This window comes from Petromyzon marinus, chromosome 83 (assembly GCF_048934315.1).
Source record: "Petromyzon marinus isolate PM22_M1 ecotype Great Lakes invasive population chromosome 83, UKy_Petmar_22M1.pri1.0, whole genome shotgun sequence".
In the NCBI taxonomy this organism is placed as follows: Eukaryota; Metazoa; Chordata; class Hyperoartia; order Petromyzontiformes; family Petromyzontidae; genus Petromyzon; species Petromyzon marinus.
The window spans coordinates 3,239,698-3,265,419 of NC_133748.1; the positions used below are offsets into that span (position 1 = coordinate 3,239,698).

Below are 25,722 nucleotides of genomic sequence, written 5' to 3' on the forward strand. Positions count from 1 at the left end.
GGGAGAGGTGTGGTGGTGGGGGGAGAGGTGTGGTGGTGGGGGGAGAGGTGTGGTGGTGGGGGGGAGAGGTGTGGTGGTGCAGGGAGAGGTGTGGTGGTGGGGGGAGAGGTGTGGTGGTGCGGGGAGAGGTGTGGTGGTGCGGGGAGAGGTGTGGTGGTGGGGGGGAGAGGTGTGGTGGTGGGGGGGAGAGGTGTGGTGGTGCGGGGAGAGGTGTGGTGGTGGGGGGAGAGGTCTGGTGGTGGGGGGAGAGGTGTGGTGGTGCGGGGAGAGGTGTGGTGGTGGGGGGAGAGGTGTGGTGGTGCGGGGAGAGGAGTGGTGGTGCGGGGAGAGGTGTGGTGGTGGGGGGAGAGGTGTGGTGGTGCGGGGAGAGGTGTGGTAGTGGGGGGAGAGGTGTGGTGGTGGGGGGAGAGGTGTGGTGGTGCGGGGAGAGGTGTGGTGGTGGGGGGAGAGGTGTGGTGGTGCAGGGAGAGGTGTGGTAGTGGGGGGAGAGGTGTGGTGGTGGGGGGAGAGGTGTGGTGGTGGGGGGAGGAGGTGTGGTGGTGGGGGGAGAGGTGTGGTGGTGCGGGGAGAGGTGTGGTGGTGGGGGGAGAGGTGTCGTGGTGGGGGGAGAGGTGTGGTGGTGCGGGGAGAGGTGTGGTGGTGCGGGGAGAGGTATGGTGGTGGGGGGAGAGGTGTGGTGGTGGTACGGGGAGAGGTGTGGTGGTGGGGGGAGGTGGGAGGTGTGGTGGTGGGGGGAGAGGTGTGGTGGTGGGGGGAGAGGTGTCGTGGTGGGGGGAGAGGTGTGGTGGTGCGGGGAGAGGTGTGGTGGTGCGGGGAGAGGTGTGGTGGTGGGGGGAGAGGTGTGGTGGTGGTACGGGGAGAGGTGTGGTGGTGGGGGGAGGTGGGAGGTGTGGTGGTGCGGGGAGAGGTGTGGTGGTGCAGGGAGAGGTGTGGTGGTGGGGGGAGAAGTGTGGTGGTGGGGGGAGAGGTGTGGTGGTGGGGGGAGAGGTGTGGTGGTGCGGGGAGAGGTGTGGTGGTGGGGGGAGGAGGTGTGGTGGTGGGGGGAGAGGTGTGGTGGTGCGGGGAGAGGTGTGGTGGTGGGGGGAGAGGTGTCGTGGTGGGGGGAGAGGTGTGGTGGTGCGGGGAGAGGTGTGGTGGTGCGGGGAGAGGTGTGGTGGTGGGGGGAGAGGTGTGGTGGTGGTACGGGGAGAGGTGTGGTGGTGGGGGGAGGTGGGAGGTGTGGTGGTGGGGGGAGAGGTGTGGTGGTGGGGGGAGAGGTGTCGTGGTGGGGGGAGAGGTGTGGTGGTGCGGGGAGAGGTGTGGTGGTGCGGGGAGAGGTGTGGTGGTGGGGGGAGAGGTGTGGTGGTGGTACGGGGAGAGGTGTGGTGGTGGGGGGAGGTGGGAGGTGTGGTGGTGCGGGGAGAGGTGTGGTGGTGCAGGGAGAGGTGTGGTGGTGGGGGGAGAAGTGTGGTGGTGGGGGGAGAGGTGTGGTGGTGGGGGGAGAGGTGTGGTGGTGCGGGGAGAGGTGTGGTGGTGGGGGGAGAGGTGTGGTGGTGGGGGGAGAGGTGAGAGGTGTGGTGGTGCGGGGAGAGGTGTGGTGGTGGGGGGAGAGGTGTGGTGGTGCAGGGAGAGGTGTGGTGGTGCAGGGAGAGGTGTGGTGGTGCGGGGAGAGGTGTGGTGGTGCGGGGAGAGGTGTGGTAGTGCGGGGAAGAGGTGTGGTGGTGGGGGGAGAGGTGTGGTGGTTCGGGGAGAGGTGTGGTGGTGCGGGGAGAGGTGTGGTGGTGTTGGTGTTGGTGGTGGGGAGGAGGGAGGAGGCGTTCGTGTTCCAGTTAATTCCAACTCCAAAGTCGTCCGATAAACCCACCGCCGGCCATTCACGGCGCCCGCAGCCACCGCCGGCGGCCAAGTGAGGCCCTCTGGGGTGTGGCCGATTTCCGCGCGGTGAATGGCCAATTCCCGGCGACACAAATCGTCTGAACGGACCCAGCGGCCGCCGGCGGAGGGAATCGATGCCGTGAGGGGGGGGAACGACCGATTCCTCAACCGGTGGCGAATCCTCCGCTCGTCCACGGTGCTGAATGCCACCGCGGCGGGCCGAAGGGGGGGCGCCCCCTCTGGACGTGACCAATTCCATGCAGGGAATGGCCAATTCCGATTTCAAAAATGGCAATAAACCCAGCAGCCACTCGTGGTGCCGGGTGGATGAGGCACAGCGGGTTGGCGCAGTAGGGGGGCACAGGTGGTGCATCAGCCGGTCGTCTCAGTCGTCTCAGTCGGTCGACCCGTGGCACCTGCTGGGTCTGCCACGTGACCTGGTGGTGCACCTAGCCTGGCACAGTAGGGGGGCACAGGTGGTGCATCAGCCGGTCGTCTCAGTCGTCTCAGTCGGTCAACCCGTGGCACCTGCTGGGTCTGCCCCATGACCTCGTGGTGCACCTAGCCTGGCACAGTAGGGGGGCACAGATGGTGCATCAGCCGGTCGTCTCAGTCGGTCGACCCGTGGCACCTGCTGGGTCTGCCCCGTGACCTCGTGGTGCACCTAGCCTGGCACAGTAGGGGGGCACAGGTGGTGCACCAGCCGGTCGTCTCAGTCGGTCGACCCGTGGCACCTGCTGGGTCTGCCCCGTGACCTCGTGGTGCACCTAGCCTGGCACAGTAGGGAGGCACAGGTGGTGCATCAGCCGGTCGTCTCAGTCGTCTCAGTCGGTCGACCCGTGGCACCTGCTGGGTCTGCCCCGTGAGCTGGTGCACCTAGCCTGGCACGGTAGGGGGGCACAGGTGGTGCATCAGTCAGTCGTATCAGTCGGTCGACCCGTGGCACCTGCTGGGTCTGCCCCGTGACCTGGTGGTGCACCTAGCCTGGCACAGTAGGGGGGCACAGGCGGTGCATCAGCCGGTCGTCTCAGTCGGTCGACCCGTGGCACCTGCTGGGTCTGCCCCGTGACCTCGTGGTGCACCTAGCCTGGCACAGTAGGGGGGCACAGGCAGTGCACCAGCCGGTCGTCTCAGTCGTCTCAGTCAGTCGACCCGTGGCACCTGCTGGGTCTGCCCCGTGACCTCCTGCCAGCGGGCGTTCGACACTTCACGTGGTAGCCTCAGGGTGCACATAGCCTGGCACAAGCGTCGTGGTGACGTCACCGCCACTTAGTGGCGAATGGCGGTTGTTGTTGTTGTGTGTGTAGGTGTCTGTGTGCCTGAGTGTCTGTCTGAGTGTCTGTCTGAGTGTCTGAGTGTGTGTGTCTGAGTGTGTGTGTCTGAGTGTGTGTGCCTGAGTGTGTGTCTGTGTGCCTGAGTGTCTGTCTGTGTGTCTGAGTGTGTGTGTCTGAGTGTGTGTGTCTGAGTGTCTGAGTGTGTGTGTCTGAGTGTGAGTGTCTGAGTGTGTGTGTCTGTGTGCCTGAGTGTCTGAGTGTCTGAGTGTGTGTGTCTGAGTGTGAGTGTCTGAGTGTGTGTGTCTGAGTGTGTGTATCTGAGTGTGTGTGTAGCGGTTAGCGCTACGCTGCACTACGAACCCGGCGACCCGGGTTCGATTCCCGCTCACGGCCTACACCCCCCAGTGACGATTATCTGAACCGGTCCTGGGCCTCCCCTAGGTCGACTCGGCCTCAGATGGTGCTGCTGTAGGGGCACTTGCCCCTACAGTCTGGTACAGGCTACAAGGGGGATCTTTAGCTTTGTCTATCCAGCCACTTGCCCCCACCTACAGTGAGGGAAATAAAAGCATTTGATCCCCTGCTGATTTTGTACGTTTGCCCACTGACAAAGCAATGATCATTCTGTCATTTTAATGGTAGGCTTATTTGAACGGTGAGAGACAGAATAACAACAACAAAATCTAGAAAAACGCACGTCAAAAATGTTATGAATTGATTGCCATTTTAATGAGGGAAATAAGAATTTGACCCCCTCTCAATCAGAAAGATTTCTGGCTCCCAGGTGTCCTTTATACAGGTAACGAGCTGAGAACTGGAGCACAACTCTTAAAGGGAGTGCTCCTAATCTCAGCTCGTTACCTGTATAAAGGACACCTGTCCACAAAAGCAATCGATCCTTTGACTTTATGTGTCTAGGTTCGTCACCAGCACTGGAGCCTCATCATGGAGAGTGTGGTGCCATCTGATCGTGGCAACTACACGTGCCTCGTGGAGAATCCCTACGGGAATCTCACCCACACATACCAGCTGGATGTCGTGGGTAAGACGCTAATACTACTATTACTACTACCACTACTACTACCACTACTACTACCACTACTACCACTACTACTACACCAGCCTCGTGGAGAATCCCTACGGGAATCTCACTCACACATACCAGCTGGATGTCGTGGGTAAGACGCTGATACTACCACTACTACTACCACTACTATTACTACTACCACTACTACTACCACTACTACCACTACTACAACTACACGTGCCTCGTGGAGAATCCCTACGGGAATCTCACTCACACATACCAGCTAGATGTCGTGGGTAAGACGCTGATACTACTATTACTACTACCACTACTACTACTACCACTACTACAACTACACGTGCCTCGTGGAGAATCCCTACGGGAATCTCACCCACACATACCTGCTGGATGTCGTGGGTAAGACGCTGATACTACCACTACTACCACTATTACTACTACCACTACTACTACTACCACTACTATTACTACTACTACCACTACTACTACTACCACTACTACAACTACACGTGCCTCGTGGAGAATCCCTACGGGAATCTCACTCACACATACCAGCTGGATGTCGTGGGTAAGACGCTGATACCACTACTAATACTACTACCACTACTACTACTACCACTACTACTGCCACTACTACTACTACCACTACTACAACTACACGTGCCTCGTGGAGAATCCCTACGGGTATCTCACTCACACATACCAGCTGGATGTCGTGGGTAAGACGCTGATACTACTACTACTGCCACTACTACTACCACTACTACTACCACTACTACTACCACTACTACTACCACTACTACCACTACTACTACTGCCACTACTACTACTACCACTACTACAACTACACGTGCCTCGTGGAGAATCCCTACGGGAATCTCACTCACACATACCAGCTGGATGTCGTGGGTAAGACGCTAATACTACTATTACTACTACCACTACTACTACCACTACTATTACTACAACTACCACTACTATTACTACTATTACTACCACTACTACCACTACTATTACTACCACTACTACTACCACTACTATTACTACTACTACTACCACTACTATTACTACCACTACTACTACCACTACTACTACTACCACTACTACTATTACTACTACTACTACCACTACTACTACCACTACTACTACCACTACTATTACCACTACTACTACTATTACTACTACAACTACACGTGCCTCGTGGAGAATCCCTACGGGAATCTCACCCACACATACCAGCTGGATGTCGTGGGTAAGAAGCTGATACTACTACTACTGCCACTACTACTACCACTACTACTACCACTACTACTACCACTACTACTATTACCACTACTATTACTACTACTACTACCACTACTACTACTACCACTACTATTACTACTATTACTACTACTACCACTACTACTACCACTACTACTACTACAACCACTACTACCACTACTATTACTACTACTACTACCACTACTACTACCACTACTACTACCACTACCACTACTATTACTACTACTACTACCACTACTACTACCACTACTATTACTACTACTACCACTACTATTACTACTATTACTACTTCTACCACTACTACTACTACCACTACTACTACTACCACTACAACTACTACCACTACTACTACCACTACTATTACTACTACTACTACCACTACTACAACTACACCTGCCTGGTGGAGAATTCCTACGGGAATCTCACTCACACATACCAGCTGGATGTCGTGGGTAAGACGCTGATACTACTACCACTACTATTACTACCACTACTACCACTACTACTACTATCACTACTACTACCACTACTACTACCACTACTATTACTACTACTACCACTACTACTACTATCACTACTACTACCACTACTACTACCACTACTATTACCACTACTATTACTACTACTACCACTACTATTACTACTACTACTACCACTACTACTACTACCACTACTACTACTACCACTACTACTACTACTACCACTACTACTACCACTACTACTACCACTAATACCACTACTACTACCACTACTACTACTACCACTACTATTACTACTACTACTACCACTGCTACTACCACCACTACTACTACTACTACTACCACTGCTACTACCACCACTACTACTACTACCACTACTACAACTACCACTACTACTAGTACCACTACTACCACTACTACTACCACTACCACTACTAAAACTACCACTACTACTACCACTACTACTACCACTACTAAAACTACCACTACTACTACCACTACTACTACCACTACTATTACTACCACTATTACTACCACTAATACTACCACTACTACTACTACCACTACTACTACCACTACTACTACTACCACTACTACTACTATTACTACCACTACTACTACTACCACTACTACTACCACTACTACTACTACCACTACTATTACTACTACTACTACCACTACTACAACTACACGTGCCTCGTGGAGAATCCCTACGGGAATCTCACTCACACATACCAGCTGGATGTCGTGGGTAAGACGCTGATACTACTACCACTACTATTACTACCACTACTACCACTACTACTACTATCACTACTACTACCACTACTACTACCACTACTATTACTACTACTACCACTACTACTACTATCACTACTACTACCACTACTACTACCACTACTATTACCACTACTATTACTACTATTACTACTACTACCACTACTATTACTACTACCACCACTACTACTACTACCACTACTACTACTACCACTACTACTACCACTACTACTACTACCACTACTACTACTACTACCACTACTACTACCACTAATACCACTACTACTACCACTACTACTACTACCACTACTATTACTACTACTACTACCACTGCTACTACCACCACTACTACTACTACCACTACTACAACTACCACTACTACTAGTACCACTACTACTACTACCACTACTACTACCACTACCACTACTAAAACTACCACTACTACTACCACTACTACTACCACTACTAAAACTACCACTACTACTACCACTACTACTACCACTACTATTACTACCACTATTACTACCACTAATACCACTACTACTAATACCACTACTACTACTACTACTGCCACTACTACTACTACCACTACTACAACTACACGTGCCTCGTGGAGAATCCCTACGGGAATCTCACTCACACATACCAGCTGGATGTCGTGGGTAAGACGCTGATACTACTATTACTACTACCACTACTACTACCACTACTATTACTACTACTACTACTACCACTACTATTACTACTATTACTACCACTACTACCACTACTACTACTACCACTACTACTACTACCACTACTATTACTACCACTACTACTACTACCACTACTACTACTACCACTACTACCACTACTATTACTACCACTACTATTACAACTACTACCACTACTATTACTACCACTATTACTACCACTACAACTACTACCACTACTACTACCACTACTACTACCACTACTATTACTACTATTACTACCACTACTATTACTACTACTACTACTACCACTACTACCACTACTATTACTACTACTACCACTACTATTACTACTACTACCACTACTACTACCACTACTACTACTACCACTACTACTACTACCACTACTACTAATACCACTACTACTACCACTACTATTACTACTACTACTACCACTACTACAACTACACGTGCCTCGTGGAGAATCCCTACGGGAATCTCACTCACACATACCAGCTGGATGTCGTGGGTAAGAAGCTGATACTATTACTACTACAACTACCACTACTACTACTATTACTACTACTACCACTACTACCACTACTACTACTACCACTACTACCACTACTACAACTACTACCACTACTACTACCACTACTACTACCACTACTACTACTACCACTAATACCACTACTACTACTACCACTACTACTACCACTACTACTACTACCACTACTATTACTACTACTACTACCACTACTACAACTACACGTGCCTCGTGGAGAATCCCTACGGGAATCTCACTCACACATACCAGCTGGATGTCGTGGGTAAGACGCTGATACTACTACCACTACTATTACTACCACTACTACCACTACTACTACTATCACTACTACTACCACTACTACTACCACTACTATTACTACTACTACCACTACTACTACTATCACTACTACTACCACTACTACTACCACTACTATTACCACTACTATTACTACTATTACTACTACTACCACTACTATTACTACTACCACCACTACTACTACTACCACTACTACTACTACCACTACTACTACCACTACTACTACTACCACTACTACTACTACTACCACTACTACTACCACTAATACCACTACTACTACCACTACTACTACTACCACTACTATTACTACTACTACTACCACTGCTACTACCACCACTACTACTACTACCACTACTACAACTACCACTACTACTAGTACCACTACTACTACTACCACTACTACTACCACTACCACTACTAAAACTACCACTACTACTACCACTACTACTACCACTACTAAAACTACCACTACTACTACCACTACTACTACCACTACTATTACTACCACTATTACTACCACTAATACCACTACTACTAATACCACTACTACTACTACTACTGCCACTACTACTACTACCACTACTACAACTACACGTGCCTCGTGGAGAATCCCTACGGGAATCTCACTCACACATACCAGCTGGATGTCGTGGGTAAGACGCTGATACTACTATTACTACTACCACTACTACTACCACTACTATTACTACTACTACTACTACCACTACTATTACTACTATTACTACCACTACTACCACTACTACTACTACCACTACTACTACTACCACTACTATTACTACCACTACTACTACTACCACTACTACTACTACCACTACTACCACTACTATTACTACCACTACTATTACAACTACTACCACTACTATTACTACCACTATTACTACCACTACAACTACTACCACTACTACTACCACTACTACTACCACTACTATTACTACTATTACTACCACTACTATTACTACTACTACTACTACCACTACTACCACTACTATTACTACTACTACCACTACTATTACTACTACTACCACTACTACTACCACTACTACTACTACCACTACTACTACTACCACTACTACTAATACCACTACTACTACCACTACTATTACTACTACTACTACCACTACTACAACTACACGTGCCTCGTGGAGAATCCCTACGGGAATCTCACTCACACATACCAGCTGGATGTCGTGGGTAAGAAGCTGATACTATTACTACTACAACTACCACTACTACTACTATTACTACTACTACCACTACTACCACTACTACTACTACCACTACTACCACTACTACAACTACTACCACTACTACTACCACTACTACTACCACTACTACTACTACCACTAATACCACTACTACTATTACCACTACTACTACTACCACTACTACTACCACTACTACTACTACCACTACTACTACCACTACTACTACTACCACTACTACCACTACTACTACTACTACCACTACTACTACCACTAGTACTACCACTACTACTACTACCACTACTACTACTACTACCACTACTACTACTACCACTACTATTACTACCACTACTATTACTACTACTACTACTACCACTAATACCACTACTACTACTATCACTACTACTACTACTACCACTACTACTACTATCACTACTACTAACACTACTACTACTACTACTACCACTACTATTACTACCACTACTACTCCTACCACTACTACTACCACTACTACTACTACCACTACTACTACTATTACTACCACTACTACTACTACTACTACCACTACTACTACCACTACTACTACTACCACTACTATTACTACCACTACTACTACTACCACTACTACCACTACTACTACCACTACTACTACTACCACTACTACTACCACTACTACTACCACTACTACTACTACCACTACTATTACTACCACTACTATTACTACTACTACTACCACTACTACTACCACTAATACCACTACTACTACTACCACTACTACTACTACCACTACTACTACTATTACTACTACTACTACCACTACTACTACCACTACTATTACTACCACTACTACTACTACCACTACTACTACCACTACTACTACTACCACTACTACTACCACTACTACTACTACCACTACTACTACTATTACTACCACTACTACTACTACCACTACTACTACCACTACTACTACTACCACTACTACCACTACTACTACCACTACTATTACTACCACTACTACTACTACCACTACTACTACCACTACTACTACTACTACCACTACTACTACTACCACTACTACTACCACTACTACCACTACTACTACCACTACTACTACCACTACTACAACTACACGTGCCTCGTGGAGAATCCCTACGGGAATCTCACTCACACATACCAGCTGGATGTCGTGGGTAAGACGCTGATACTATTACTACTACTACCACTACTACTACTATTACTACTACCACTACTACTACCACTACTATTACTACCACTACTACTACTACCACTACTACTACCACTACTACTACTATTACTACTACCACTACTACTACCACTACTATTACTACCACTACTACTACTACCACTACTACTACCACTACTACTACCACTACTACTACTACCACTACTACTACCACTACTATTACTACTACTACTACCACTGCTACTACTACCATTACTACCAATACTATTACTACTACTACTACCACTACTACCACTACTATTACTACCACTACTATTACTACTACTACTACTACCACTAATACCACTACTACTACTATCACTACTACTACTACTATTACTACTACTACCACTACTACTACTATCACTACTACTACTAACACTACTACTACTACCACTACTACTACCACTACTATTACTACCACTACTACTACTACCACTACTACTACCACTACTACTACCACTACTACTACCACTACTACTACTACCACTACTACTACTATTACTACCACTACTACTACTACCACTACTACTACCACTACTACTACCACTACTACTACTACCACTACTATTACTACCACTACCACTACTACTACTACCACTACTACTACCACTACTACTACTACCACTACTACTACCACTACTACTACTACCACTACTACTACCACTACTACTACTACCACTACTACTACTACCACTACTATTACTACCACTACTATTACTACTACTACTACCACTACTACTACCACTAATACCACTACTACTACTACCACTACTACTACTACTACCACTACTACTACTATTACTACTACTAACACTACTACTACCACTACTACTACCACTACTATTACTACCACTACTACTACTACCACTACTACTACCACTACTACTACTACCACTACTACTACTATTACTACCACTACTACTACTACCACTACTACTACCACTACTACTACTACTACCACTACTACTACCACTACTACTACTACCACTACTATTACTACCACTACTACTACTACCACTACTACTACCACTACTACTACTACTACCACTACTACTACTACCACTACTACTACCACTACTACCACTACTACTACCACTACTACTACCACTACTACAACTACACGTGCCTCGTGGAGAATCCCTACGGGAATCTCACTCACACATACCAGCTGGATGTCGTGGGTAAGAAGCTGATACTACTATTACTACCACTACTACTACTACCACTACTATTACTACTACTACCACTACTATTACTACTACTACCACTACCACTACTACCACTACTATTACTACTACTACTACCACTACTACTACCACTACTACTACTACTACCACAACTACTAACACTACTACTACCACTACTACTACTATTACTACTACTACTATCACTACTACTACCACTACTACTACCACTACTACTACCACTACTACCACTACTACTACTACCACTACTACTATCACTACTACCACTACTACTACCACTACTACCACTACTACCACTACTACTAATACTACCACTATTACTACTACTACCACTACTACTACAACCACTACTACCACCACTACTACTACTACCACTACTACCACTACTACCACTACCACTACAACCACTACTACCACCACTACTACTACCACCACCACTACCACCACTACTACTACTACCACCACCACTACTACCACCACCACTACTACTACCACCACCACTACTACTACTACCACTACTACTACCACTACTACTACTACCACTACTACCACTACTACTACCACTACTACTACCGCTACCACTACTACTACCACCACTACTACTACCACTACTACTACCACTACTACCACTACAACTACTACCACTACTATTACCACAACTACTACCACTACTACTACCACCACTACTACTACCACTACTACTACCACTACTACCTCTACAACTACTACCACTAATACTACCACAACTACTACCACTAATACTACCACCACTACTACTGCCACTACTACCACTACTACCACCACCACTACCACCACTACCACCACCACCACCACCGCCTACGGCTCCTCCCTCACCGTGCCTCCCTCCCCCTCCCCCCAGAGCGCTCACCCCACCGGCCAATCCTGCAGGCCGGCCTGCCAGCCAACCAGACGGTGGCAGTGGGCAGTGATGTGGAGTTCCACTGCCGCGTCTACAGCGACGCGCAGCCACACATCCAGTGGCTCAAGCACGTGGAGGTGAACGGCAGCCGATACGGCCCCGATGGCCTCCCCTACGTCCACGTGCTCAAGGTGAACCGCTCACTCACACACTCAGTCAGCCACTCACTCACACACTCAGTCAGCCACACACTCACACACTCAGTCAGCCACTCACTCACACACTCACTCACACGCTCAGTCAATCAGTCATTCACACACTCACACACTCAGTCAGCCACTCACTCACACGCTCAGTCAATCAGTCATTCACACACTCACACACTCAATCAGCCACTCACTCACACGCTCACTCAGTCAGCCACTCACTCACACACTCAGTCAATCAGTCATTCACACACTCACACACTCAATCAGCCACTCACTCACACGCTCACTCAGTCAGCCACTCACTCACACACTCAGTCAATCAGTCATTCACACACTCACACACTCAATCAGCCACTCACTCACACGCTCACTCAGTCAGCCACTCACTCACACACTCACTCAGTCAGCCACTCACTCACTCACACGCTCACTCAGTCAGCCACTCACTCACACGCTCACTCAGTCAGCCACTCACTCACACACTCAGTCAGCCACTCACTCACTCACACGCTCACTCAGTCACTCACTCACTCACACGCTCACTCAATCAGTCATTCACACACTCACACACTCAGTCAGCCACTCACTCACACACTCACTCACACGCTCAGTCAATCAGTCATTCACACACTCACACACTCAGTCAGCCACTCACTCACACACTCACTCACACGCTCAGTCAATCAGTCATTCACACACTCACACACTCAGTCAGCCACTCACTCACACACTCACTCACACGCTCAGTCAATCAGTCATTCACACACTCACACACTCAATCAGCCACTCACTCACACGCTCACTCCATCAGCCACTCACTCACACGCTCACTCAGTCAGCCACTCACTCACACACTCAGTCAGCCACTCACTCACTCACACGCTCACTCAGTCAGTTGCTCGCTCAGTCAATCAGCTATTGGCTCACTCACACGCTCACTCAATTAGTGATTCACTCACACGCTCACTGAGTCAGCCATTGGCTCACTCACACGCTCACTCAATTAGTCATTCACACACTCACACACTCAATCAGCCACTCACTCACACGCTCACTCAGTCAGCCACTCAATCACACACTCAGTCAATCAGTCATTCACACACTCACACACTCAATCAGCCACTCACTCACACGCTCACTCAGTCAGCCACTCACTCACACACTCACTCAGTCAGCCACTCACTCACTCACACGCTCACTCAGTCAGCCACTCACTCACACGCTCACTCAGTCAGCCACTCACTCACACACTCAGTCAGCCACTCACTCACTCACACGCTCACTCAGTCACTCACTCACTCACACGCTCACTCAATCAGTCATTCACACACTCACACACTCAGTCAGCCACTCACTCACACACTCACTCACACGCTCAGTCAATCAGTCATTCACACACTCACACACTCAGTCAGCCACTCACTCACACACTCACTCACACGCTCAGTCAATCAGTCATTCACACACTCACACACTCAGTCAGCCACTCACTCACACACTCACTCACACGCTCAGTCAATCAGTCATTCACACACTCACACACTCAATCAGCCACTCACTCACACGCTCACTCCATCAGCCACTCACTCACACGCTCACTCAGTCAGCCACTCACTCACACACTCAGTCAGCCACTCACTCACTCACACGCTCACTCAGTCAGTTGCTCGCTCAGTCAATCAGCTATTGGCTCACTCACACGCTCACTCAATTAGTCATTCACTCACACGTTCACTGAGTCAGCCATTGGCTCACTCACACGCTCACTCAATTAGTCATTCACTCACACGCTCACTCAATTAGCCACTCACTCACACGCTCACTCAATTAGCCACTCGCTCACTCACACACTCACTCAATCAGCCACTCACTCACACGCTCACTCAATTAGCCACTCACTCACACGCTCACTCAATTAGCCACTCGCTCACTCACACACTCACTCAATCAGCCACTCACTCACACGCTCACTCAATCAGCCACTCACTCACTCACACGCTCACTCAGTCAGCCATTCACTCACACGCTCACTCAATTAGCCACTTGCTCACTCACACACTCACTCAATCAGCCACTCACTCACACGCTCACTCAATCAGCCACTCACTCACTCACACGCTCACTCAGTCACTCACTCACACGCTCACTCAATCAGCCACTCGCTTACTCACACGCTCACTCAATCAGCCACTCACTCACATGCTCACTCAATCAGCCACTCGCTCACTCACACACTCACTCAATTAGCCACTCGCTCACTCACACGCTCACTCAATTAGCCACTCACTCACTCACACGCTCACTCAACCAGCCATTGGCTCACTCACACGCTCACTCAATCAGCCACTCGCTCACTCACGCGCTCACTCAATCAAGTCACTCGCTGACTCACACGCTCACTCAATCAGCCACTCGCTCACTCACACGCTCACTCAGTCAGCCACTCGCTCACTCACTCGCTCACTCAGCCAGCCACTCACTCACTCACACGCTCACTCAACCAGTCACTCACTCACTCACAGGCCCACTCAATCAGCCACTCGCTCACTCACACGCTCACTCAATCAGCCACTCACTCGCTCACACGCTCACTCAGCCAGCCACTCACTCACACGCTAACTCAATCAGCCACTCGCTCACTCAATCAGTCACTCGCTCACTCACACGCTCACTCAATCAGCCATTGGCTCACTCACACACTCACTCAGTCAGCCACTCGCTCACTCACACGCTCACTCAATCAGCCACTTGCTCACTCACACGCTCACTCAATCAGCCACTCGCTCACTCACGCTCACTCAATCAGCCACTCGCTCACTCAAACAGCTGCTCAATCACTCACTCAATCAACCGCGTATACACACATTCACGTACACACGCGTACACACATGCGCACACACACACGTACACACACACACACGTGCGCACACACACAAGTGTACACACACACGCGTACACAACAACAACCGCCATTCGCCACTAAGTGGCGGTGAAGTCACCACGACGCTTGTGCCAGGCCATTGGCACCTTGAGGCCACGTGAAGTGTCGAACGCCCGCTGGCAAGAGGTCACGGGGCAGACCCAAGTTCCACGGGTCGACTGACTGAGATGACTGGCTGGTGCACCACCTGTGCCCCCTACTGTGCCAACCTGCTGTGCTTTAGCCACCCGGCGCTCCGCTCGTTGTTGTGAGCGTCGCTCCTCCGCCCTCCGTTGTTGTTGGAGGGCGACTGCCTCCAACTGCCCAATAGCATCCTTCACGAGCCTCCTCCACAGAGGCCGATCTTGACACCGCTGGTACCAGTCATCGGCAAGTCCACGCAGCTCCACGTCCTTCTGTACCACATCACTACATCTCTTCTCTAGCCCGTGCCGCGACTGTTTAGCCCCCTCGATCCGGCCGAACAAAAGCTGTTTCGGCATGCGGTGGTTGGGCATGCGGGCTACATGACCCAGCCATCGCAGCCTTGCCTGCCGGAGGAGCTCACCAATGGGACCGTGCCCAGATCTTTCAAGGATTTGTGAGCGCCTCACACAATCCAGCCTGGCTAAACCCAGGATGGATCGTAGGCAGGCCAGCCTAAATGTTTCCAACCGGCGAAGATGCTCCATTAAGGGGGTCCACGTTTCGCAAGCATAGATAAGGGAGGGAATGACCATGGCCGAGAAGACCTGAAGCTTAGTGCGGAGCGACAGACCAGGTAGCTTCCACACAGCATTACGCAACCGAGGAAAATATATTGCCGCTCGACTGATTCGGAGTGAGACGTCTGCTGTTAAACTGGAGCCGGTCATAAGCACACTGCCCAGGTATGGGAAACTCTCCACTCTCTCCACAACTGCCCCATCACCGATTGGGAGTTGTGGGGATGGAGTGTCCGATGGTACAAAATACCCAGGCAGGTGCTTAGTTTTGGTGGGGCTGATGGTAAGGCCCCATCTCTTAGTGGCATGCTCCAGTCTCAGCAGCAGCGTCTCCAACTCCTCCTCTGAATGAGCAGCTAATACCAAATCATCGGCATACATAACGTGGTTGAGCAATAGGGAGCCATCCCATTATATCTGTACCAATTATATCTGTACCCATTATATCTGTACAAAATGGAGATTCCCCCGGTACAGCTATTGAAGGCTTCACGAACTACGTGGTCATAATAGATGTTAAATAATGTGGGAGCCAGAGGACATCCCTGTCGCACCCCAAGGTGTGCAGGAAATGGCTCTGACTCCCGGCCACGTAGTTTTACCCGGGCCCGCTCACCATCATGAAGGTCCTTAATGGTCGTGAGCAGAGGGTCAGGGACTCCAAAAGCACGAAGAACAACCCAGAGCCCAGGCCTACTGATGGTATCATAGGCCTTAACCAGGTCAATAAAGCAGAGATGTAGGTCTTGTTGGAATTCCCTACACCTCTGCTGTAGCAGATGGACAGAAAATATGGCATCTGTGCAGGACCGCCCTATCCTGAAACCGCATTGGGGCTCCGCAAGCCTCTGCTCAGCATGCCTGGCAAGGCGATGTTGAATAATCCTTGCCAGGACCTTTCCCGGCACACTGAGGAGTGAGATGCCCCTGTAGTTGTTACAGCCTGTGCGGTCCCCCTTCTTAAAGAGGGGGACCACCAGGGAATCCTTCCAATCCTGCGGAACCCGTCCAGTGGTCCAGATTAATGTTATGATGTCATATAGGGCAGTCTGTGCACAAACGCCACCCTCCCTCAGTATTTTGCTTGGAAGATCGTCTCTACCCGGTGCCTTTCCTGGTCTCAGACTCCGGATCGCCTTCAGTACTTCCTCAACAGATGGCACCTCAGCCAGCCACTCACGGGGGGTGACTTCTTCCAATATTTGAGGCACTGCAGCCTCAGCAAGGTCATCCCCACTTTGTGCCACGATGTTTTCCTGGCTGAGGGATTTCCCCTTCCCCTGGACCTCACAGAAATGCTCAGCAAATCCGCAAACCTGTTCCTGGGGGTCGGAGATTGTATCACCGTTTTTTCCCCTAATGATGGTAATAGGTGTGGCGCTGCAGGTTACTTTTTTGATGGAGTTAAATAGAGATTTGTGATCGCGGGCCACTGAGGCAGACTCCATCTCCTCAGCAACCCACGATCACCACCCATCCTTGCAGCGCCTCATGGCTCTCCGAACCTCCAAGCAAAGGCTGCGGTAGGCCTCCTCATTCTGCCAACCCCAGCCGCAAGCGATGATGAAATTCTTGCTTGCAACTTTCATCAGATAACTGAGACCAGGCCACTATAGGTTGAAGAATGGCAGGCGCATCTTACAGATGACTAGTCGATGGTCAGAGGGCAGATCAGCTCCACGGTAGGTCCTGGTGTCAAGCACATGGGCTCGCATCCGCTGGTCCGTCAATATGTAGTCCAGCAGATGTTCTTGCTTGGACCCGGCATGCATCCATGATGTTGTGTGGATGCGCCGATGCCGGAACAGCGTGTTGGTAATTACAAGACCATGGGCTGCACAAAAATTTAGCAGCCTCCTATCGTTGTTATTGAGCTGATCCGGCCCATGCCCTCCAATCACTCCAGACCAGGTGCCAGTATCATGACCAACTCGGGCATTGAAGTCGCCCAACATGATGACTCTATCCCGAGGTGCCACTTTAGCCAGCATCTGTGACAGGAGGTCATAGAAGGCATCTGACTCATCAGCCTTGCCTGCATCCCTCCACAGATGTTCGTTTTTGGTGGAGGCATAAGTAACCACGACCACCATTCCTCGCCTCCGGTTGATGGGAAGGCGAGCCCAAAGTAGCCTGGGGATTACAGCTTCCCACACCTCACCGCCACGCTCCCACGCCCCCTTCATTCTTTTGTTCAAAAGAAGAGCCACACCCTGTTGTTTGGCAGTCTGCTGCCCCGAGTAGAGGACTGTCCACCCCTCATGGTGGCAGGAGCCAGAACCGGTCCACCGGACCTCCTGAATGCCACAGAGATCCAGGCGGTACCGGTCCAGCTCCCGACAGAGCAGCGGCAGCCTCTCCTCCGCAGTGAGCGTTCGAACATTCCACGTGGCCACACGAAGTGGCTTTTCGTTGTTTCTGGAGGAGCCCAGAGGGTAGAAATTCAATCTCTCGGCTCCGCCAATTGGGGTTTGGCCAGGAGACGTCATAGACGCCTGTCCCCCCCTGGGCCTCCGGCACAAGCTTATCAGTTACATATTTCAGTCGTAGTTTAGTGGTAATCAATTGAAGGTGGAGGGGTTACCAGCCCCTCGCACCCGTCCAGAGCCCCCCCGTTTAGCCCCTCGTGGCGGTCACAGACGCCACGAGGGGAGGAGCCAATCGGAATTGGCCCTCTCCCCCCACAGCACTGCCCACGACAGAGTTGCCCGTCCGGCACCGCGAGGAGGTAGGGGGTTGTGTTGCCGGACACGCACACAAAGATCCCCCGTATAGCCTTAACAGACTGTAGGGGCAAGTGCTGTTAGCGAGCACCTATGAAGGCCGGAACGGTACACGAGGGGGTGGGTGGCCAGCACCACGCCCGACCGCCTTTGTCACCCTAGTGGCAATGTTTACACACCGCACCAGGTACTCATTTGAGGCTGAGTCGACCTAGGGGAGGCCCGGGACCGGTTCAGATAATCGTCACTGGTGTTGGCCGTGAGCGGGAATCGAACCCGGGTCGCCAGGTTCATAGCGCAGCGTAGCGCTAACAGCTACGAGGTAGGGGGTTGTGTTGCCGGACACGCACACACACACACATATACACACAGACACTCGTGTGTACGCGCGCGTGTGTGTGTACACGTACACGTACCAACGCCACTCACGCCTCCACCAACCCTCCCCTCCCCACCAACCCTCCCCCCCACCAACCCCCCCCACCACCACCACCACCCCTCCGACCGCCGTACCCAACGCGTTTTGCAGCGCTCGGGGATTAACATCTCCGAGGCGATGGTGCTGAGACTGGCGAACGTGACCCGGGCTGATGCAGGGCAGTACGCCTGTAGGGTGTCCAATTACATAGGGGAGGCCAATCAGTCCGCGTGGCTCAGCGTTGTGGGCCTGGGTGCAGGTAACACTCCCCACTACTACCCCCCACTACTACCCTACAGCCTACCCCCTTCACCCCACCCACTTGTACCGTACAGCCCCACTGACCCCCACCCCCATCTCGCCCACCCACCCACAGAATCCACCCCTCCCCCCACCCACCCACCACCCACCCACCATTGCCCCTCTCCCCACCACCACCACCATCACCACCACCACCACCCGCTCAGACAAGTCACCCACCAGCTCATTCCAACGCCACCCACCAATCCACCCCTACCCACCCCCCACCACACCCCCCCTCCGCTCACACCCCCTCCACCACCCCCCCCCCACCCACCCATCCGCCCACCCACCAATCCACGCCCACCCACACAATCTCCCCTACCCACTCATCCACCCTCACCCATCACTCCCACCCACCAACCCACCCATTCACACACCCCCCCATCCCCCCCCACCAACCCACCCTCCAATCCACCCACCCCCCCACTCTCACCCCCTCCACCCTCCCACACATCCGCCCACCCACGCCCACCCACACAATCTCCCCTACCCACTCATCCACCGTCACCCATCACCCCCACCCACCCACTCACCCACCCACCCCCACCTCCCACCTCCACCCACCAACCCACCCATTCAACCCCCCCCACACCCCCCCACCAACCCACCCTCCAATCCACCCACCCACCCATCCCCCCCCCACCATCCCCCCCCCCCACCAACCCACCCTCCAATCGCCTCCACTTTCACCCCTGGTTCACGCAGCCTCCTTCCACAATTTGCGTTGAGAGGCCAGGCCAGCCAATGAATCTGCCTGCTGTGGCTTGGCCATTGTGAACCTGGGGGGGAAAATAACCCCCACCCCCATCCCCCCCACCCCCATCCCCCCCACCCCCCACCCCCATCCCCCCCACCCCCTCCCCTAACCCCCCCCCCGCCAGCCCCTCCCCTCTGGTTCAGACAGCCTCGCTTGGGGAGGTTAGGCATGGAAAAATTACCCACAATGCAATTGTCCTGCTGCCCCCCCCACCTCTCACCTAGTTCCTGCCCAAAGAGGAAGTGGAACGATGGCGCTCTGTCTCTCTATCTCTGCGTGTGTGTGTGTGTGATGTCCGACGTTTCGGTACGCGGGCTCCGGAAGCTTCGTCGCAACGGGCAAATGGAGGGCCTTAGACTCGCCACACAGAGACCCATAGACTCACACATAGAGACCCATAGACACATAGAGACCCATAGACTCACCACACAGAGACCCATAGACTCACCACACAGAGACCCACAGACTCACCACACAGAGACCCATAGACACATAGAGACCCATAGACTCATCACACAGAGACCCATAGACTCACCACACAGAGACCCATAGACTCACCACACAGAGACCCATAGACTTACCACACAGAGACCCACAGACTCATCACACAGAGACCCACAGACTCACCACACAGAGAGCCATAGACTCACCACACAGAGACTCAGACTCACACAGAGACCCACAGACTCACCACACAGAGACCCATAGACTCACCACACACAGACGCACAGACTCGCCACACAGACACCCACAGACTCATCACACAGAGAGCCATAGACTCACCACACAGAGACCCACAGACTCACCACACAGAGACCCACAGACTCACCACACAGAGACCCATAGACTCACCACACAGAGACCCACAGACTCACCACACAGAGACCCATAGACTCACCACACACAGACGCACAGACTCGCCACACAGACACCCACAGACTCATCACACAGAGAGCCATAGACTCACCACACAGAGACCCACAGACTCACCACACAGAGACCCACAGACTCACCACACAGAGACCCATAGACTCACCACACAGAGACCCACAGACTCATCACACAGAGACCCATAGACTCATCACACAGAGACCCATAGACTCATCACACAGAGACCCATAGACTCGCCACACAGAGACCCACAGACTCACCACACAGAGACCCACAGACTCGCCACACAGAGACCGATAGACTCACCACACAGAGACCCATAGACTTACCACACAGAGACCCATTGACTCATCACACAGAGACCTATAGACTCACCACACAGAGACCCATAGACTCACCACACAGAGACCCATAGACTCGCCACACAGAGACCCATAGACTCACCACACAGAGACCCACAGACTCACCACACAGAGACCCATAGACTCGCTACACAGAGACCCATAGACTCACCACACAGAGACCCACAGACTCACCACACAGAGACCCACAGACTCACCACACAGAGACCCATAGACTCGCCACACAGAGACCCATAGACTCACCACACAGAGACCCACAGACTCACCACACAGAGACCCACAGACTCACAACACAGAGACCCACAAACTCACCACACAGAGACCCACAGACTCACCACCACACAGAGACCCACAGACCCATCACACCGATCCTTGCCACGGTAATGTGGAATTTCCATCCTTCCCCCTCGCTGCCAGCCTCCGTCACCTCCTCCGCTCCCCCTCTCTTCGTATTGCAGGGACAGATTTTTCCATGCGTGTTGAAGGCGTCTCTCTCTGGGTTGTCTCCGTTGGGTGTCTCCGTGTCTCCCCCCGTGTCTCCCCGTGTCTAACCGACGTCTCCCGGTGTCTCAGCCACGTCTCCTGGTGTCTCCCGGTGTCTCCTGGTGTCTCCCCGTGTCTCCCGGTGTCTCCCGGTGTCTCAGCCACGTCTTCCGGTGTCTTCCGGTGTCTCCCCGTGTCTCACCCTGTCTCCCGGTGTCTCCCCGTGTCTCCCGGTGTCTCCCCGTGTCTCCCGGTGTCTCCCCCGCGTCTCCCCCATGGCTCCCCGTGTCTCCCTGCGTCTCCCTGCATCTCCACGCGTCTCCCCTGCGTCTCCCCCCGGGTTCAAGCCCTGGGTCTGGGTGTCTCTCTCAGGGGGTTCACGATGGCCGTGTCAGAGACACTGAGACCCTGGGGTCAGGGTTCAAGCCCTGGGTCTGGGTGTCTCTCTCTCAGGGGGTTCACGATGGCTGTGTCAGAGACACTGAGACCCTGGGGTCAGGGTTCAAGCCCTGGGTCTGGGTGTCTCTCAGGGGGTTCACGATGGCCGTGTCAGAGACACTGAAACCCTGGGTTCAGGGTTCAAGCCCTGGGTCTGGGTGTCTCTCTCTCTCAGGGGGTTCACGATGGCCGTGTCAGAGACACTGAGACCCTGGGGTCAGGGTTCAAGCCCTGGGTCTGGGTGTGTCTCTCTCTCAGGGGGTTCACGATGGCCGTGTCAGAGACACTGAGACCCTGTGGTCAGGGTTCAAGCCCTGGGTCTGGGTGTCTCTCATCATGGTTATGATCATGATGATGGCGGTGTTGATTCTCATCATGGTTATGGTAATGATGATGGCGGTGGTGTTTATGTTGGTGGTGGTAATGTCGGTGCTGATTCTCATCATGCTAATGGTAATGATGATGGTGGTGGTGGTTATGATCATGATGATGGCAGTGCTGATTATCATCATGCTAATGGTAATGATGGTGGTGGTGGTGGCTATGATCATGATGATGGCAGTGCCGATTATCATCATGCTAATGGTAATGATGATGGTGGTGGCTATGATCATGATGATGGCAGTGCCGATTATCATCATGCTAATGGTAATGATGATGGTGGTGGTGCTGGTGGTGGCTATGATCATGATGATGGCAGTGCTGATTATCATCATGATAATGGTGGTGGTTTCTATCTCCCCTCGCCTCTCCCTACACCCCCCTGCCTCCTTCCTCCCTCTCCTCCACGCCACCCACCCCACCCACCCCACCCACGCCACCCACGCCACCCACCCCCATGGCCGTGGCTGACCCTCAGACGGCCGGCGTCAATACGACGGACAAGGAGATTGAGGTTCTGTACCTCCGCAATGTGACAGTTGCCGACGGAGGAGAGTACACGTGCCTGGCCGGCAACTCCATCGGCATCTCCCATCACTCCGCGTGGCTGCTGGTCATGCCAGGTAGACCTCAACATACCTCCCCTACCTACCCCTACCTACCTACCTACCCCTACCTACCTACCCCTACCTACCTACGGCTCTCTCTCCGCAACGTGATGCTTTCCGACGGAGGAGAGTACACGTGCCTGGCCGGCAACTCCATCGGCATCTCCCATCACTCCGCGTGGCTGCTGGTCATGCCAGGTAGACCTCAACATACCTCCCCTACCTACCCCTACCTACCTACCTACCCCTACCTACCTACCCCTACCTACCTACGGCTCTCTCTCTCCGCAACGTGACGCTTGCCGACGGAGGAGAGTACACGTGGCTGGCCGGCAACTCCATCGGCATCTCCCATCACTCCGCGTGGCTGCTGGTCATGCCAGGTAGACATCAACATACCTCCCCTACCTACCCCTACCTACCTACCTACCCCTACCTACCTACGGCTCTCTCTCTCCGCAATGTGATGCTTGCCGACGGAGGAGAGTACACGTGCCTGGCCGGCAACTCCATCGGCATCTCCCATCACTCCGCGTGGCTGCTGGTCATGCCAGGTAGACCTCAACATACCTCCCCTACCTACCCCTACCTACCTACCCCTACCTACCTACCCCTACCTACCTACGGCTCTCTCTCTCCGCAACGTGATGCTTGCCAACGGAGGAGAGTACACGTGCCTGGCCGGCAACTCCATCGGCATCTCCCATCACTCCGCGTGGCTGCTGGTCGTGCCAGGTAGACGTCAACATACCTCCAGGACCTACCCCTACCTACCTACCACTACCTACCTACCCCTACCTACCCCTACCTACCTACCCCTACCTACCTACCCCTACCTACCTACGGCTCTCTCTCTCCGCAATGTGACGCTTGTCGACGGAGGAGAGTACACGTGCCTGGCCGGCAACTCCATCGGCATCTCCCATCACTCCGCGTGGCTGCTGGTCATGCCAGGTAGACCTCAACATACCTCCCCTACCTACCCCTACCTACCTACCCCTACCTAACCCTACCTACCTACCTACCCCTACCTACCCCTACCTACCTACGGCTCTCTCTCTCCGCAACGTGATGCTTGCCGACGGAGGAGAGTACACGTGCCTGGCCGGCAACTCCATCGGCATCTCCCATCACTCCGCGTGGCTGCTGGTCGTGCCAGGTAGACCTCAACATACCTCCCCTACCTACCCCTACCTGCCTACCCCTAACTACCTACCCCTACCTACCTACGGCTCTCTCTCTCCGCAACGTGATGCTTGCCGACGGAGGAGAGTACACGTGCCTGGCCGGCAACTCCATCGGCATCTCCCATCACTCCGCGTGGCTGCTGGTCGTGCCAGGTAGACGTCAACATACCTCCAGGACCTACCCCTACCTACCTACCCCTACCTACCTACCCCTACCTACCTACCAACTACATCTATCTATATACCTACTGCCTCCCTCCCTCTATCTAACTAGTCACTATGTATACACAGCGGTGATGTACACACAGCGATGATGTACACACAGCGATGATGTACACACAGTGATGATGATGTGCACACAGTGGTGATGTACACACAGCGATGATGTACACACAGCGATGATGTACACACAGTGATGATGTACACACAGTGATGATGATGTACACACAGTAATGATGATGTACACACAGTGATGATGTACACACAGTGATGA

At 52.1% G+C, this 25,722-nt stretch overlaps 1 protein-coding gene across 1 annotated transcript in view; it reads left to right on the forward strand.

The window, feature by feature from the left end:
• LOC116957720 (fibroblast growth factor receptor 2-like) overlaps positions 1-25,722 on the forward strand; it is a 111,423-nt gene that overhangs the window by 31,959 nt on the left and 53,742 nt on the right. Inside the window, exons 7-10 of the mRNA XM_076057546.1 lie at positions 4,047-4,170; positions 12,825-13,015; positions 19,931-20,072; positions 22,429-22,456. Coding sequence (XP_075913661.1) covers positions 4,047-4,170; positions 12,825-13,015; positions 19,931-20,072; positions 22,429-22,456 — 485 coding nt within the window. The remainder of the gene's footprint in view (positions 1-4,046; positions 4,171-12,824; positions 13,016-19,930; positions 20,073-22,428; positions 22,457-25,722) is intronic.